Below are 14,933 nucleotides of genomic sequence, written 5' to 3'. Positions count from 1 at the left end.
CAAGTAAGTGTACTACCTAAAATTTGCTCTGGTGTATGGGTGCATACAGTAAACATAAAAACATAAAAAAACATACATACACACACAGTAAGTACTACACATAACATAAAACATAGAACATAGAAACACACTAAGTACTACACATAACATAAGTATTACAGATATAACACAGTATGGAGCATTTCTCTGGTGAAAGAGCTCCCGTTTTTTAGACAAAATACTGAATTAACTAACAAAACAAGACAAAACATTGCGCACCAGCAGCCGTCCGTGGCGCCATCGGAAGTAGCAAGGATATATATATAGGATATAAAAACGGAGCAAGGATGTATATATGATATATAAACTTAGAGCAAGGATGTTTAGATGATAAATAAGCTTAGAGCAAGGATATACTGTATAGATGATATATAAACTTAGAGCAAGGATATATAGATGATAAGCTTACACAGCACACAACTCACAGCAACACACATGCATTTTAGGTGGCGGCACAGGTCACACACACGCAGGCCGAGGTCGCACTGTAATTTTCCTCTGCATTTTTCCCATCCCGGACTGTCCTTCTTCCAGGACCCCAGGAGCAGTGGGAAGCCTTTAGGCACCCGGGGACCAAGTCAAGTAATCCACCCGTCTTGGTCAGGGACGGACAGGAGAGCGTTCTGTTCTTCTGCATGTTTTTCTGTAGGGGTTATTAGTGGAGGAAACCTTGTGAACACCTGGAGAACATGCAAATCCACACAGAAAGGCCCGGGAGATAGCCCATCTATCTCCTGCCCCCCAGTACCAACAGTGCCGCTTAGAGCAAGGATAGATGATACTGTATATAGGCTTAGAGCAAGGATATATAGATGATGTATAAGCTTAGAGCAAGGATATCTAGATGATACTGTATAAAGGCTTAGAGCAAGGATATATAGATTATGTATAAGCTTAGAGCAAGGATATATAGATGATACTGTATATAGGCTTAGAGCAAGGATAAATACTGTAGATGAAGTATAAGCTTAAAGCAAGGATACATAGATGATTAATAAGACAGGGGGCTTCAGGAGCAGAGTCCCCCTGGTTTGGATTTAATATGGGCGATGCTTTTTGAAAAGGGTATGGGCCTGAACAACTTCAGCACCTAACCATTATTCACCAACAAACATAACAACCCAATGATTTAAAACACCGTAAAACAAACTGACTTACTGACTCTTGTTTGCCTATCACTGTGTGAGAAGAGTGACGGTCAACACCAACATTGGTGGAGATTCTAGAATTGGCATTATGGAAAAGTAGGTAACAAACACATGACTGACTGACAGAGTTACAGACAAGTGAAAAGCAGACACTGTGTTATACACTGATTATCCTTTAATTCAACCAAATTACATTTGATCTACCAGTCAGACGTCTTATGTACTCTTCCCTTTACTGGCAAGGTTTTTGAGCTATTGTGCAAGCTTTATTATTTCAGAGGGATAGACTTTTACGCAAAACTCAATTAGCATTTATCTTAAAAGCGTATATGTGTCAGATCTTTATTATACTTCATATAACCATATCAGCTGTTTCACCCTATACCACACCCTTAGACAAACAGTGGTGTCAGATACATTTAAGATTCCTCTTAAGGAAGTAGTTCATTGGGTTCAGTAAGGAAGTGTGATTGATTGGATAGAAGGTTTCCCAAGCCACACTTAAGAGCAAGGCAGACATGGAACTTTTACTTTGAAGTCTTCATTATAACTGGGGTATCATATTTCTGTAATTATTATTGTGATAGCTCAATATTACGTAATGGGGTTCATTTAACCTGTACACCCCACATGAGTAGCTGGGCATTTATAGTTCCCCTGAAGAATGGGAACTCTTCATCAACACCAGTGGGGGAAGGGGTGCTGGCACAGCTCACAGCACTGCTGTGTATTCATGGCTAAGTTTGTAGTGCACCCTTTGAAGCTGGAGTTGTATGTTTAAATCCACAAATGTAGTGCAAACAAACCATTGTCCACCCTGTAACACAATAACTCGAATCTGGCATGTCTTTCATCATTATGGCCTCTCCAAACTAATAGGCCAGCTATTTGGAGAGTCAACAACAGAAGTGGTGAACTTGCCCTAAATATTGAACTTGTCATACCGGAGGAGAGCTAAAAAAAAAATCAGTTGAAGTATAAGCCTTATTCAAAACTCGGATACTACCTTATACGTTTATATGTTTATGTTTATGTTTATGTTATATGTTTATGTTAGTATTTATTTCAAAGGGACCTGTGTATATTCACTAATATGACCCCTGATAATCCTCTGTCAAGTCCAACATTGACATCTGACATAAATCAATTTCATTTAATTTCAGTATGAAGTTTTTGTCAGACCGAATATCTGTACAATAAAAAGGTTTTTGGAAGTTAATCATTACATTTGTTTATGACATTTATGGCCATGCAACATGGAAGGGAAGTGCCATACGAGGTTCAGGAGGCTATAAAAGAATCAACTGTGTAGTGCACTTATCACTTTGCCACCTACCTTTATACTTTCCTGACACATTATCTGAAGGTAAGATGAGTTTTCTTTACATTTTAAGCTCAAATCTCATTCAAAATACTCTCCAAAAACGTAATTTGCAAAGAAAAAATACAGATGACTGGTACTTGCATGTTTAACACTTTTATGTCTTCCTCTAGAAGAGACAGTCATCAAATTCCTCATGATGAAGGCTTCAGTTTTGCTCTGTCTTGCCTTTGCGTACATGACAGCAGCTGCAGGTAGGACATTTAGCTCTTTTGAAGCAGCATGCATAATTAACTTATCACTGGGAGTATCAGTTAATTAGTATATCTGCTCCATGTGTTTACAGTGGCGGCTGTTGAAGAAACACCAGGAGAGGTACAGAACTCTGTACCAGGTGAGTGGCAAACCTATAATTTGGAATGATCTTAGGTGACTAGGAATCTATGTAAATACAACTCGTATTTTGATGACTTTTTCCTGGTGTCCATTAGGGACGCACCCAAATATTAATCCATTATTCAGGAAAGCAGGTTTCAAATAACCTTAGCTTGATTATTATGCTTCCTACTGTAGACCTATATACTGTGATGATTTTAAATTCACAATAGTTATTCAGTTCAATCCAGTTCAGATGGACTACAAGGAAGGAGGGTTCAGGCAGTTCAAGTTTAGTGAAAAAAAAAAAATAATAATTTAAAAATTAAAAAAGAGAGATGAAAAGTACAGTATGAGGATGTGGAAGTGTATTTCATAGTTCATTATATGCCAATATTAAATCCATTTGATGATTTGAAGGCACAACAAATTGCATTGCCAATGAATATTAGGTTAGAAAACACATTTGGCCGATTTCACATGACTTTTGGCATAAGCCACAGCCACTTCCAGTATTCTACCTGAATACAGGTACAGAGACAATTAATGACGTCTCTGTGCATGTGTAGTATCCATTTTAGATATTGAAATGATCATTTTCTTTCCTAGAACTTACTTCATCAGTGTCAACCGAGGATGCTCAAGACTTTGGAGCTGATGCACCAGCAGGTACTGTAATATTGCTCATATCACAGCGATCTAGAAGATTACAGTCACACCCACAGCAACATCTTGAGATCACCAATTACAAACTGAACTCCAATAAGGTTTGTAGGTACAAAGTTAAAAGTTTACAGGAGCAAAATGCAGTTTTTGTTGTAAAAGATTAGGTCAAGCTAGAATGATGGTTCCAGGTGTGTTCCAGATATGTTTTTGTCTAGCAAAATACTCCATATTTGGTATATAATTAAAAGTATTCAGTTGACTGATCTACCACAAGTGTAAACTAACTGCCATTTTTTTTACAACAAACCATCAGTGATGGACAAGGTTCAAGAAAATGGTGAAGAGGAGATTGCTGCAGGTTAGTGCAAGTCTGCAAGTAAACCACGACAAATAATGCCAATTTAAAACTAACAAAACATTGGTTCTGTATGCATACAACTCAAAACAGACAAGGTAACACCATGCTGTTATCAGCTGGTGGGTATTTTAAAGTTTTTGTTTCTAACAAAATGTCCTTTTGTGTTACCCAGCTGTACGGATGTTCTGTCCTCCTGGTTGGTTCAGACATGGATCACGCTGTTACCTCTATGTTAGCTCTCAGATGACCTGGATCAACGCTGAGGTACCAGCATTTTTTTAAATAAATAACAGCACTTGTAAGCTTTGTTCTTCTTTAATTATGTAAACAAAAACAGTTATTATTTGCATTAAATAAAGAAACTCAATTGTTCCTATAATTATCATTAGTGAATAAAGTGACAAGTACATGTTTATGACAAACAATGTGTTTAAGATGAATGACTGAATGATCGTTGTTTCCACTCGGCTGCCTGCATGTGTGAAGAAATACTGTGTAAACCAGCAAGCGGCACTCACATCTGTGCAAAGCCCAGATGAATACCACTTCCTGCAAAGTCTGACTCAAGTGGCTGGCAGATCAACAGCTTGGCTGGGTGGATTTTATTTCCAGGTCAGTCTTTCAATTCAGATTATTCCAGATGATTCTTTCTATTTATCTAAAATAGTTTTGATGTCTAATCTAATTTAAACAAACTTAGTTAACCGTGTGTAAACAGAGGATTATTTTGATGGTCATCGTCAAAGTCTGTGTTCATTCCTCTAGACAAAACCTAACTTCTCAAACTAACTTGCTAACAGGGCTCATGGATGTGGATCGACAGGACAGGTTTTTTCTACACCAACTGGCTCTCCCCGGCCAGCACCACTCACTACCAATGCATATTCATGCGCTCAACTGGTGAGTAAGACTAGCCATGGCTTCAGTAACTGTTTAGTTGTTGGTTTGTCTTTTTGTAAATTTGATATAAGGCACCCTTCTGAAATTCGCTTTAGTCTTTCTTTCATTCATTCATTCATTCATTCATTCATTCATTCATTCATTCATTCATTCATTCATTCATTCATTCATTCATTCATTCATTCATTCATTTATTGCAGGTGGCTGGTCAAATACAAACTGTGCAAGTTCCTTACCATTTTTCTGTGTTCGGAACCTAAATTCTTGTAACTGAAGACCTATGAATGGGTCGTGGATCTCCTGTTCAGTACAAGTACATCAGAACCAATAGCTTCAGCTTTGTGGTGGAAAATATCTGAATGAAAACTAAATAATCTGTGTGTATAGACTATTAACAATCAGTATAAAAACCAGTGTTGGTTGATATTAACAAACAGTATTATCACTAGGATATTCATGATAAAAACCTATTTAAAGTACTATACTTCTACAGAATGATTAACACTACTGATATGAAATAAATTAGGTGCACTCCATGTTTAAACATGTATAAAGTCTGGGCACAGTGATGTGTGGGGAGGAACTATCCACAGGATGGCTGCAGAAACCCTCTGCCTGCCAGGTGAAGGCCAAGGAGGCCCTTCCTGTACTACTGCACATTCACTGTAATCCTAAACTCGGCACATTTTAGGCTCCTCTGTTTTACTGCACCCATTCTAGTCCTGAAATGGCACATTCCTAACCATGGGTGTCTTCAGAGTATGCCTGGTGCAAGAGGTAAAGCCTTAGCTATAAGGCGGAGGCACTGATAACTGACCAAAGATGACATTTCCAGCCATACTCCAATTAAAAAGCCACATATATCCTATGGGGAAGGACATAGATGATTGAGTGACAAGTGTCTCTTCAGATGTATAAAAAATAATGCAAAACTCTGTAACGCCAGTATAGTCTTGTGACATGTTCAGGTTCATGCCAGTATTGCACTGGAAAAATAAACCTTTTTTGATCCACACCCTGCCAGACTTCTGAAGTTTTTCCTGAACAACCAAGAATAAAGACTTTTATTCAGATCAGAAAAGATGAGTGTTTACACTATCACAAACCTACAAATCAGCCTTGACAGCTTCAACAATAACTCCCACTTAAAAGCAGCATCATTGATTACTAAACCTGAACCTGCATGGGAAACTTCATCACCAAACCAGATAGCAATGCATACAACAGATGTACCTACAACTGACAATTCAACTGCAACAGTCACACCCATAGCAACATCTTGACATCACCAATTACAAACTCAACTCCAATAAGGTTTGTAGGTACAAAGTTAAACATTTAGAACAACCCCATCGACAACTACTGGACTACATTATACAAATGATACATCTACAGTTACACTTGTACCTCAAAATATAAATAAAATCACAGCCCTAACTGTACGTACCACAACTAAAATACCATCTTCTTTGGCTGCCAATCCTACATCCTCTTCATCCTCACTGCAAAATACAAATCACTATATGGATCCACAACCTCAACAGAAGATGCAACTTCAAAATCATATCTACATCATCAACGGAAAGCTCAGCAACTCTCACCTTATGTAAATACCATAATAATGGCACCTTCAGCAACATCCAAATCCCCCCCAAGTGTTCCATTCTTGCCAGTACAAGTTTGCCTGCAATACTAAAACACAATCTCCAACTCTTCCTGTCACCACCATAAAAGCACCTACAACTCCATCTAGTGCCATGACTTCTGCTGCAGATCCAACAACCAATCCCATTAAAACCAATTAATCAAAAAACACAATAAAAGCTACAACCATAAAAAGAAACTCTTCAAATACAACAGCGTTTTCATCAACCACAACCTCATCTCAAACATCTACATCTTCAATCAAACTTCAAAAAGCAACAGCAAATCCAACTACATCACATACAACTTTGTCTCCGATTCCTGTTAATCAGTCCTCAACTATAACTTTGATTATGACTAACCATGGTTACAACAGATATACCTCAGATTGGAAGTTTCACTTTAAAAGCTTTGTCTTCAACAACCATAGCGGCTACTATTACAGCAAGACCTTCAGCATCTCAGGGTTCTGCTACAATTATAAATGCTGCCCCTGATGCTTAGAACTATGATTCAATCAATTCCAGAACTGGCCTCTCTAACCACCAGTCCAAAGCATCTACTGTATACAGTCCAAAGCTGAGTTTATGTTAGTGTAAAGCAGTACTGTATCTATTTCAGTCCCCGTTTTTAATTAAATTGTTTAATTAATTAGTTATAGAAATTAATGGAAATTATACAATTATAGATTCTATAGAAATTATAGAATTAATTCATTAAACTTAGAAGCGTTATAAACTACATCAGACTAGTGTTTTGCACCTAAACAAACAGTTATTTTTCCAGGCAATGCTTAAGGCCAGACACGGACTACTTTAATGTCTGATGCTTCATATATTTATGACACCAAGAAACAAGATGGCCAAGCCACAGAATAGAAGGCAGGACAGTCCATTTCATACCACTCTGTGCACCAAAGGGTTAGAGAACATTGCAGACATAAAACAGCCATTTGGTGGCACAGAGAAAAGGCAGCTAGCTGGCAGACTGAATACATACACTACTGTTCAAAAGTTTGGAATCTGAGAGATGTCCTCGTTTGTGAAAACAGTTTTTTACTTTTCACATAAATAACATTCAATTCATCAGAAAATAGTCTAGACATAAAGGTTTTCAGTGACTATTACTTTTGGGAATTGCTCATTTTAATGGAATATTTACATAGGCATACAAAGGACATTTTCTGCAATAGTCACCCCTCTGTTCCAATGGCACATTATCTAACCCTTGAACATTCTTTCCAAGGGTAATTCATCATTAGAAAACACTTTCACTTGTTAAGTCCCGTCCTGTCTCCTAAGTTATGTTTTCTTTATTCTATCATATATTCTTCAGTTCTGTTTTGTTTGTTTTCTCATCTCTCCTCTTGTTTCAGACACCTCACTCCCTGCCCTTGTGTGTTCCCCGCCTTTGGTGATTGTTTGCACCTGTTCCTCATCACCTAGTAGTGTATTTAGTCCGAGTGTTCCTGTGTCTCGATGCCAGTTCTTGCATGTTTCTAGCGTACCAGCGATTTCTCCTTGTGTATGGATTTTAACGAACCCTGCTTTTGCCTTTTCCCTATTCGATTCATCTGCATGATCTTCAAACTGCCTTCCGGTGTACCGAACCCCGACCTGACCTACACCAAACCCTGAAGCCGCCTTCTCCTTGTTGAATTTGTTTGCCTGCCTTTGGACTGTCAATCTGTATATCAAACTCTGCCAGTAAAAGTTACTGCTTACTCCTTACCCTTGTGTCCAGGGATGGATTATCAAATGGGCCTACCGGGCCCAGGCCCAGGGGCCCATGAGCTCAGTGGGCCCCTAAGCCAGAGCCTCTGCGTGAAGTCGCTGTAATGTATTTCTTATTTGTTGTTGAGTGTACCTGCGCTGTGTTCGAAAATGTGTGTGTGCGCTGTAAATCCTGTTGAGGTACAGGTGAATTTAATTATTGTGCTGTTGTGGGGTGGCTTTTACATGTCCAGGCCCAGGGGCCCATGGTTTCATAATCCGTCTATGCCTGTGTCCTAGTCGTGCGATTGAGTTCTGTTGTCTGTTACTACACCGTGAGTTATATTGTTGGGTTACTTGAGTACCTGCATTAGTGGGTTTGATTATGAATGATGTTTTTAAATAGTCAGAAAGAAAGAGCTTACTTCATAAACTAGCTTTACTGTTTACAAAGTTAAGGCTATTCTAAGACTTTTCCAAGAAACTAAAGATGTCATAATTTGAAGACGTAAGAGGCCCTGGTGCACAGAAACAGTTAGCAGTTCTATTAAACAATACCTGCAATACCCACACACGAAAAAGATTGAAGGAAATGTGATGGTCTGGGGAAAAGGTGGGCAATGTGTACGGAGTAAGAGATCTTAAATAAGGAATGCTTTCTATTTTCCAATGGAATGCCAAACCCTGTGCATTGCATGACTGGAGTCAGTTTCATCCTACAAGAGACAACCCATAACGACTGGTATTCTGTCTGTAATAGATTCAACGGTGCAGTGACACGCTCTAAAGCCCATTGAACTGTTGTGGGTGCATCATGACTGTATGAAATGAAATATTTTCCAATCAAGCCAATCCGACTTCTGGGAGTGGGAGGTGCTTAAGAAATTATGGTGTGAAATTCTTTAGACAACCTCAACGAATTGACAACTACAACAATCTGCAAGGCTGTAATTGATTGTAATTGGAAGCTTCTGTAATTCCAAAGTTTTCAATGTAGAATATGTTACTCCAACTGGCTTTGACTTTGAAAAACCTTTATTGAAAATCCATCAAAAAAAACATCAAATCAAATCAACCTACATCACCAGTTAAACACATGCCTACCAGAGTCGCTAATGGTAACTATTTATTTAACTATTACTTTTTCCCCCAAAAATGAAATTATTCACCTGCAGCTTACAGACATGAATAATCATTAACATGGGCACTTTTTACTCATACTGTCAATTTGACATTGAAAACATTTAATCGTGCTACAACATAGTCCAACTGTCTTTTTCCATTGTTTGCACAGTAAGTGGACATTTTGTCCACTCCCTGTATTTTAGAGGTCTGACTTAAACACGGGTAGCATAACTACTCATATGAATAGTGAACAATGAGCCCTTGGTTGAATGCCTCCTTCACATTAGAATTAACATTTTAAAAAGGGACAGGCATGTTTCTGCAGTACGTGGTTCTGAGTGAAGCTCTTTCCACAGCGCGTGCAGAGAAAAGGCCTCACATCATTGTGGATCCTCTCATGCATCCTCAAATTGCAGATGAGGCCAAACCTTTTCCCACAGGTGCTGCACCTATGTGGCTTCTCCCCAGTATGGGTGATATGATGTACAGTCAGATTGCTCTTAGAAGCAAATGACTTCCCACATAGTGTGCACCTGAAGGGTCGCCCAGGCAAGGACACAGAGGTCTTTTGGTGAGTCTGTTGATGCCGCTTAAACTCTTCTGTGGTGCTGAAAACTTTGTTGCATTGTGTGCAAGTGAATGAATCAACATGGGGTTCATCAGAGGCTGAACGCAGGTGTTCTTCTGTGGGCTGAACTGGAATAGCAGACAGCATGTTCAGTGATGGTGACAAAGACGCTGGAACTCTGGGAGCCATGGGTCGGAGGCTCCTCCACACCCTTACCTGACTGAACACATCAGTGTGTCGGGTGCTGTTTTTCCACGGGAGCCCCCGTTTGCAATGCAAAGTGTCATCCCCAGGCTCTTCCAGCGGCTCAGTCTCCACAATCACGCTGTGTGGCGAGTAGTAAGCGTCAGGGTGGGATGAGAGCCCATCTTGACAGCCGTCCCACTCTGATGACAACGTCCCCGAGATGTCTTCTGTAATGGGGAAGGATTCTGGACAGTCATCCTGTAAAAACAAACAACACATTAATCCTCCATATTGTGAAATCACTTGTTTTTAAAATCTGCCTTAATGATGAAACCACAAGTTAGATCACTCTAACTGATAACATACTATTTATTTTTGCCCTCTGTGTGATTGGGACTCTGTCCTTCTTTTGTAAATAATAGCTTTAGCTGAGTATAATCAAATGAAAAGCGAGAAATTAAAAGATTTGGCATGTTACCAGATTATCCTGTCTGTGTTTTAATGTTGGAGTTGTTGGGGAGCAACACATTATTGGGCTCAAACCTGCATACATTTCTTTATTTATATTTTGATGTATATTTTATTGGTCAGGTGTGTTAGTTGAGGTATACATTAATTGTAATTTATATCAACTATGGTGCTTGTGTATTATTTATATTTCTGTTAAAATTATATTATACAAAGGTTATACCTAACGTTAAACAATAGGCTATAGCCTACCTGTTTTTTTTTTTTAAATGTTATTTTCTGTATTTATTCTGTAAATCACCTTGGATTTTAGTAAGGTTATGTATGAATTAATTATTCTAATTATTATTATTATGGAGATGGTGTCAGGACACGTCCATCCAAGGATAGAATAGATGAGGATTGTTGTTTAACTACGTATATATTATGACATATTAGGCTACAATACTACCAGGATCCTGACCTTTTAGAAAGTACTGATCTGAAACAAAGTGACCAACCTCTCTCTTCACAGCACTTAGTGAGATAGCTCGCCCATCCAAAGCAGGTAGACAACTGGCTGATTCTGAGGGGTCTCTTTCTTGGTCCAAAAAACTCACTGAGAAGACATGTGGAAATAAGACAGGTGTATTAGGTGTTCTCGAATAGAATGAAACCCACCATGTGCATTTGTATCTCATTCAGTAACACCACTCATGAATTTAGAAGCTGTTCAGAGGAACTCACCTTTCCCCATTGGATCTGACTCTCCACGAACCTGAAGTTCAACGGACACATCTAGAGTGCTGTTTGTATGGCATGCGTTAGGCCTACGTGCTGCTCGCAGTTCGCGCCCCATCAACACCAATGAGGTCCTGAGCGCCTCATTCTCTTCGCGTAAAGCTGAGGAGCGTCTGTCAAATACTTTCAGAATATCTATCATAGCCGCTTTCGCAAACCCCTCAATGATCCCGACGATCTCTGCTTCAAATTCGCCTGAAAACATTACTGCATTTAGACGTTTATAACTTTGTTTAAGAAGTTACAGCTCTTTTCAGATATTTTGTGAACTTAAACACAGAGGCAGTATGTTCTGCGTCTCTTATTGAGAACTCAAAGCCCTTCTCTACCAATACCTTAATGGAACTCCTTTCTTCTTCTGATGTTTATGGACCAAACCAGTGTTCTTCTTCGTCTCGTTCTATTGCTTTAATACAAGTGGGCAAACTAGCTGTATTACCGCCATCTACTGGGCTGAGGTTGGACCGTCTTTGGGGATTTCTGAACAGCAATATTTAAATAACTGTGATACAATTGAGAAACACATTACTTTCTTATTTTGTAGTCTTATTTTATCAACCAGCGGATTTCTAAAGCTGCATCCAGGGGCACTAGTGTCATTCACAGTGAACGTGTTGGTAAGGCTTTTACTTTGATGACTCCCTGACACGGAAGTACTGATACAGCAGTTTGCCATCATTCATCGATGGGCTCTACGAGTGGGACAAAAAATATATTGTTTGTTTGTACGAAATCCATCATTAGTCAAACAAAATGACGCATGTTGGATTTCAAACCCAGATAGCCGGTATTATAGAGGATCTTGCCAATGCCGCTGTTGCAGAAATTTGTAAAGTTGTGGAGAATGGCTACGCTATTTTACACTTAGAAATATCCCAAAGTCGCAAACAAAATGACGCTTTAAAGAGAAAGATACAGTTGCTTGAGGTTGAGAGGGATTTTGCATCGAAATACAATCGGGATAGTCCTTCATCAGTTAATCAGACTTGTAAAGTAACTGTAAAGAAATCGTCGAGAAAGAGAGCAAGGGCAGTGGGTAAGTTTGAGGCTACTCGATGATGAGATGATACTTACAAGAGCCTGTTGTCTGTTTTGATGGATGCATAAAATCATGTTCCAAGTAAAAAGGTAGTCTTGTGAAATGGATCTTTATTACTTAAAAAAAAAAACGTTTGGATTCATTGCTGCTATGTGGAATAATAGCTTTGACGTACTGTGCCTTTTGCTTTAGAAAAATGAAGTAAGCATTACTTTTACGAGCCGTTTTAAATGTTTTTATTTTATGTTGAATAGACAATCCTGAACTTGAAGCTGTCGAAGTTCATCAAATTGATGGAATACCAGGGTTCAACAGTGAAGACGCCAGAAAAATACATGTATGTAAAAGTTAAGGACTAATGCTTAAATGAATGTGAAAAGTGGTTGGAGAGTGATTTAAAAAAAAAATAAAAAAAACCTAGATCTGAAGGTTTGTTGCCTGAAACTATTTAGAGGTTAATGTTTTAATTTAGTGTCTTCTGTTATAGTCTAGTAGATGATTTTAATTTGTATGAATCTCATGTTGTGTTTTGTGTTAGTCTGGTCACACAGGAGATGTGTCTCCAGATGTCATCACAGTAAAAGAAGAAAGATTAGCAGATATGGCAAACTGCACACATGTGGATGACCTGGAAGGTAAACAAATGCAGAAAGAGATAAAAATGCATTGCAGATATTTTCCCCCCTATATATTCTCAGAATTTAACTGATTTCCTTGCTGTGCTACAGTGCTAAAAACTGGAGATCGGTCGGTGGATGCTCAGCACAGCACAGCAGACAATTTGCAGCAAATGTTGGAATGCAGAATCTTGGAGGTCTGTCAGACAAGGATATCTCGTCCGCAGTTACATTGTTTCTGTGAATACCTGTGCTTGTATGGGCTTACACACACTCGCAACCTTCGATACGCGTCTTATGCTTGACACTGGCGACTAGAAAAACAACTGCCATTATCAGCAGTAATGTTTGGAATATGCTAAGGAATACATTGTTTTGTTTGTGTTAGTCTAGCTAGAAAGTAAATGGAAGTATCATGTTTGAATGGACAGAAGTTCTTGCATGTGCACATTGTATCTCTGTGTTAAGTTGTTTGTGTTGCCTGTCTTGTATTGCAGTGTACTGACATTGACAGAGGTGAACATATCAAGGACGAGAACCTGGATGCTTATATCAAAGATGATGATGACCCCCAAATATTTAAAGGTATTGCGACAAATAACCCCACAGACCCCAGGCAGTCACACGTTTTGGATGTACTTTGATTGCTTAGCCTTGATGACAGGATGATGGTTATCTATTAAATAGGTAGCATATAGTATATAAACAACCTCTGGATTGTAAAAGTCATATCTTTGGGTTGTTCTTTCCTCCACAAACCAGGAACGCAAGATGACAAAAGGTCCACTCTTTCAGGAACACATGACAGAGCATCAACACCTTATGCAGGCAGCCTTGACACCATCAACCAGAGTTCTTCATCAAACCCTGATCATGAGACGGACCCTTTCAACAATTTCCATCCAGTCAACTCGGTGTTCCATGATGCAAATAGCTCAAACTGTTCCTACACTTCAGCATCAGACCTACACCAAGAGAAAATGTATCATGCTGACAGTTTCAGACACACAAAGCCTGGAAGTGGACCCGGTGAAACATCCATGGTTGGTGAAATGCCCTCACACAGTGCTGCTTCCACCACTCTGGAGTACAACAGCACTCAGCAGAGACGTCATAAACAGTGGTTTGTGTGTAAGACATGTGGCAAGGTCTGCTCAAGTGGCAGCAGCCTGTTGGAGCACCAACAAGTGCACTCAGGAGAGCGATGCTTCATTTGTCCTCTTTGTGGTAAAAGCTTCACCCAGGCTTCCAGCCTCAAAAAGCACCAGAGCATTCACACAGGGGAGAAACCTTTCCGGTGTTCACACTGCGGAAAACACTTCTCAGATTCCAGCAACCTCCGAAAGCATGTCAGCATTCATACTGGAGAAAGACCCTTCCGATGTAGTCAGTGCGGAAAAACATTTAACCAGTCATCCAACCTTAAAACACACATGAAGATTCACACAGGTGAAAAACCCTTCAGCTGTGAGAGCTGTGGTCAGGTATTTGCCTATAAGATAAGCTTAGTCAATCACCAGCTAAAGAGCTGCCTGGGTGAGCAGAACTTGATGGGACATATGCACTTGGCTCCTATGGAGAAAAGACTGGACTGCAGTGTATAATTCACTTTCAAAATGAAAGAGAGATAAATGTCTTATAAATTTGTAATATGTGAGTCTGTGAAAAGGTATTTTAGTACGTTTAGTAGATGATTTTAGGCACAGAGTTAATTTGGTGTGTTTGTAATATGCTTGTTTCTGGGTTTCATGAACAGTTACTCTCTTTCCACTCCCTTGAAAAAAGTTTGCTGGTTGAGAGGTATAGAAACAGATCCTGATGAATCCTAATGCATCCTAATGCATCACATAAAGTTTAACACTAAAAATTATTATTATTATTACAGTTGCTAAATGTACTTATTAAGTCTCCTAAAATGTCACACTGTATCAAGTATTGAGTTATGTATTATTGAATGTGTATGAGTATGTCGAATTTTACTGCCACG

The 14,933-nt window shown here is 39.1% G+C and overlaps 3 protein-coding genes across 3 annotated transcripts; 2 read left to right on the top strand and 1 right to left on the bottom strand.

Annotated features, from left to right (window-relative positions):
• Window positions 1–2,704: 2,704 nt before the first annotated feature.
• LOC308363776 (ladderlectin-like) lies at window positions 2,705–5,081 on the top strand (the record flags this gene model as incomplete). The annotated part of the gene is made up of 8 exons (XM_080836626.1): window positions 2,705–2,762; window positions 2,831–2,902; window positions 3,493–3,552; window positions 3,863–3,907; window positions 4,080–4,171; window positions 4,394–4,519; window positions 4,708–4,807; window positions 5,008–5,081. 8 exons carry the CDS (start codon window positions 2,705–2,707, stop codon window positions 5,079–5,081), a joined length of 627 nt encoding a protein of 208 aa, XP_080692752.1.
• Window positions 5,082–9,577: 4,496 nt separating this feature from the next.
• On the bottom strand, window positions 9,578–11,502 carry LOC308363376 (uncharacterized protein; the record flags this gene model as incomplete). Its single annotated transcript, XM_080836187.1, has 3 exons — window positions 11,237–11,502; window positions 11,011–11,108; window positions 9,578–10,300 (listed from the first exon to the last, which is right to left on the bottom strand). The coding sequence occupies exons 1-3, from the start codon at window positions 11,493–11,495 to the stop codon at window positions 9,578–9,580; spliced, it is 1,080 nt and encodes a 359-aa protein (XP_080692313.1). The 5' UTR covers window positions 11,496–11,502.
• A 541-nt stretch (window positions 11,503–12,043) lies between these two features.
• On the top strand, window positions 12,044–14,618 carry LOC308364214 (uncharacterized protein; the record flags this gene model as incomplete). Its single annotated transcript, XM_080837248.1, has 6 exons — window positions 12,044–12,326; window positions 12,584–12,666; window positions 12,868–12,964; window positions 13,058–13,143; window positions 13,444–13,531; window positions 13,709–14,618. 6 exons carry the CDS (start codon window positions 12,044–12,046, stop codon window positions 14,548–14,550), a joined length of 1,479 nt encoding a protein of 492 aa, XP_080693374.1. The 3' UTR covers window positions 14,551–14,618.
• Between the last annotated feature and the right edge of the window lie 315 nt (window positions 14,619–14,933).

This window comes from Sprattus sprattus (genome assembly GCF_963457725.1).
Source record: "Sprattus sprattus genome assembly, chromosome: 4".
In the NCBI taxonomy this organism is placed as follows: domain Eukaryota; kingdom Metazoa; phylum Chordata; class Actinopteri; order Clupeiformes; family Clupeidae; genus Sprattus; species Sprattus sprattus.
This window is presented reverse-complemented; position numbering and strand designations above follow the sequence as displayed.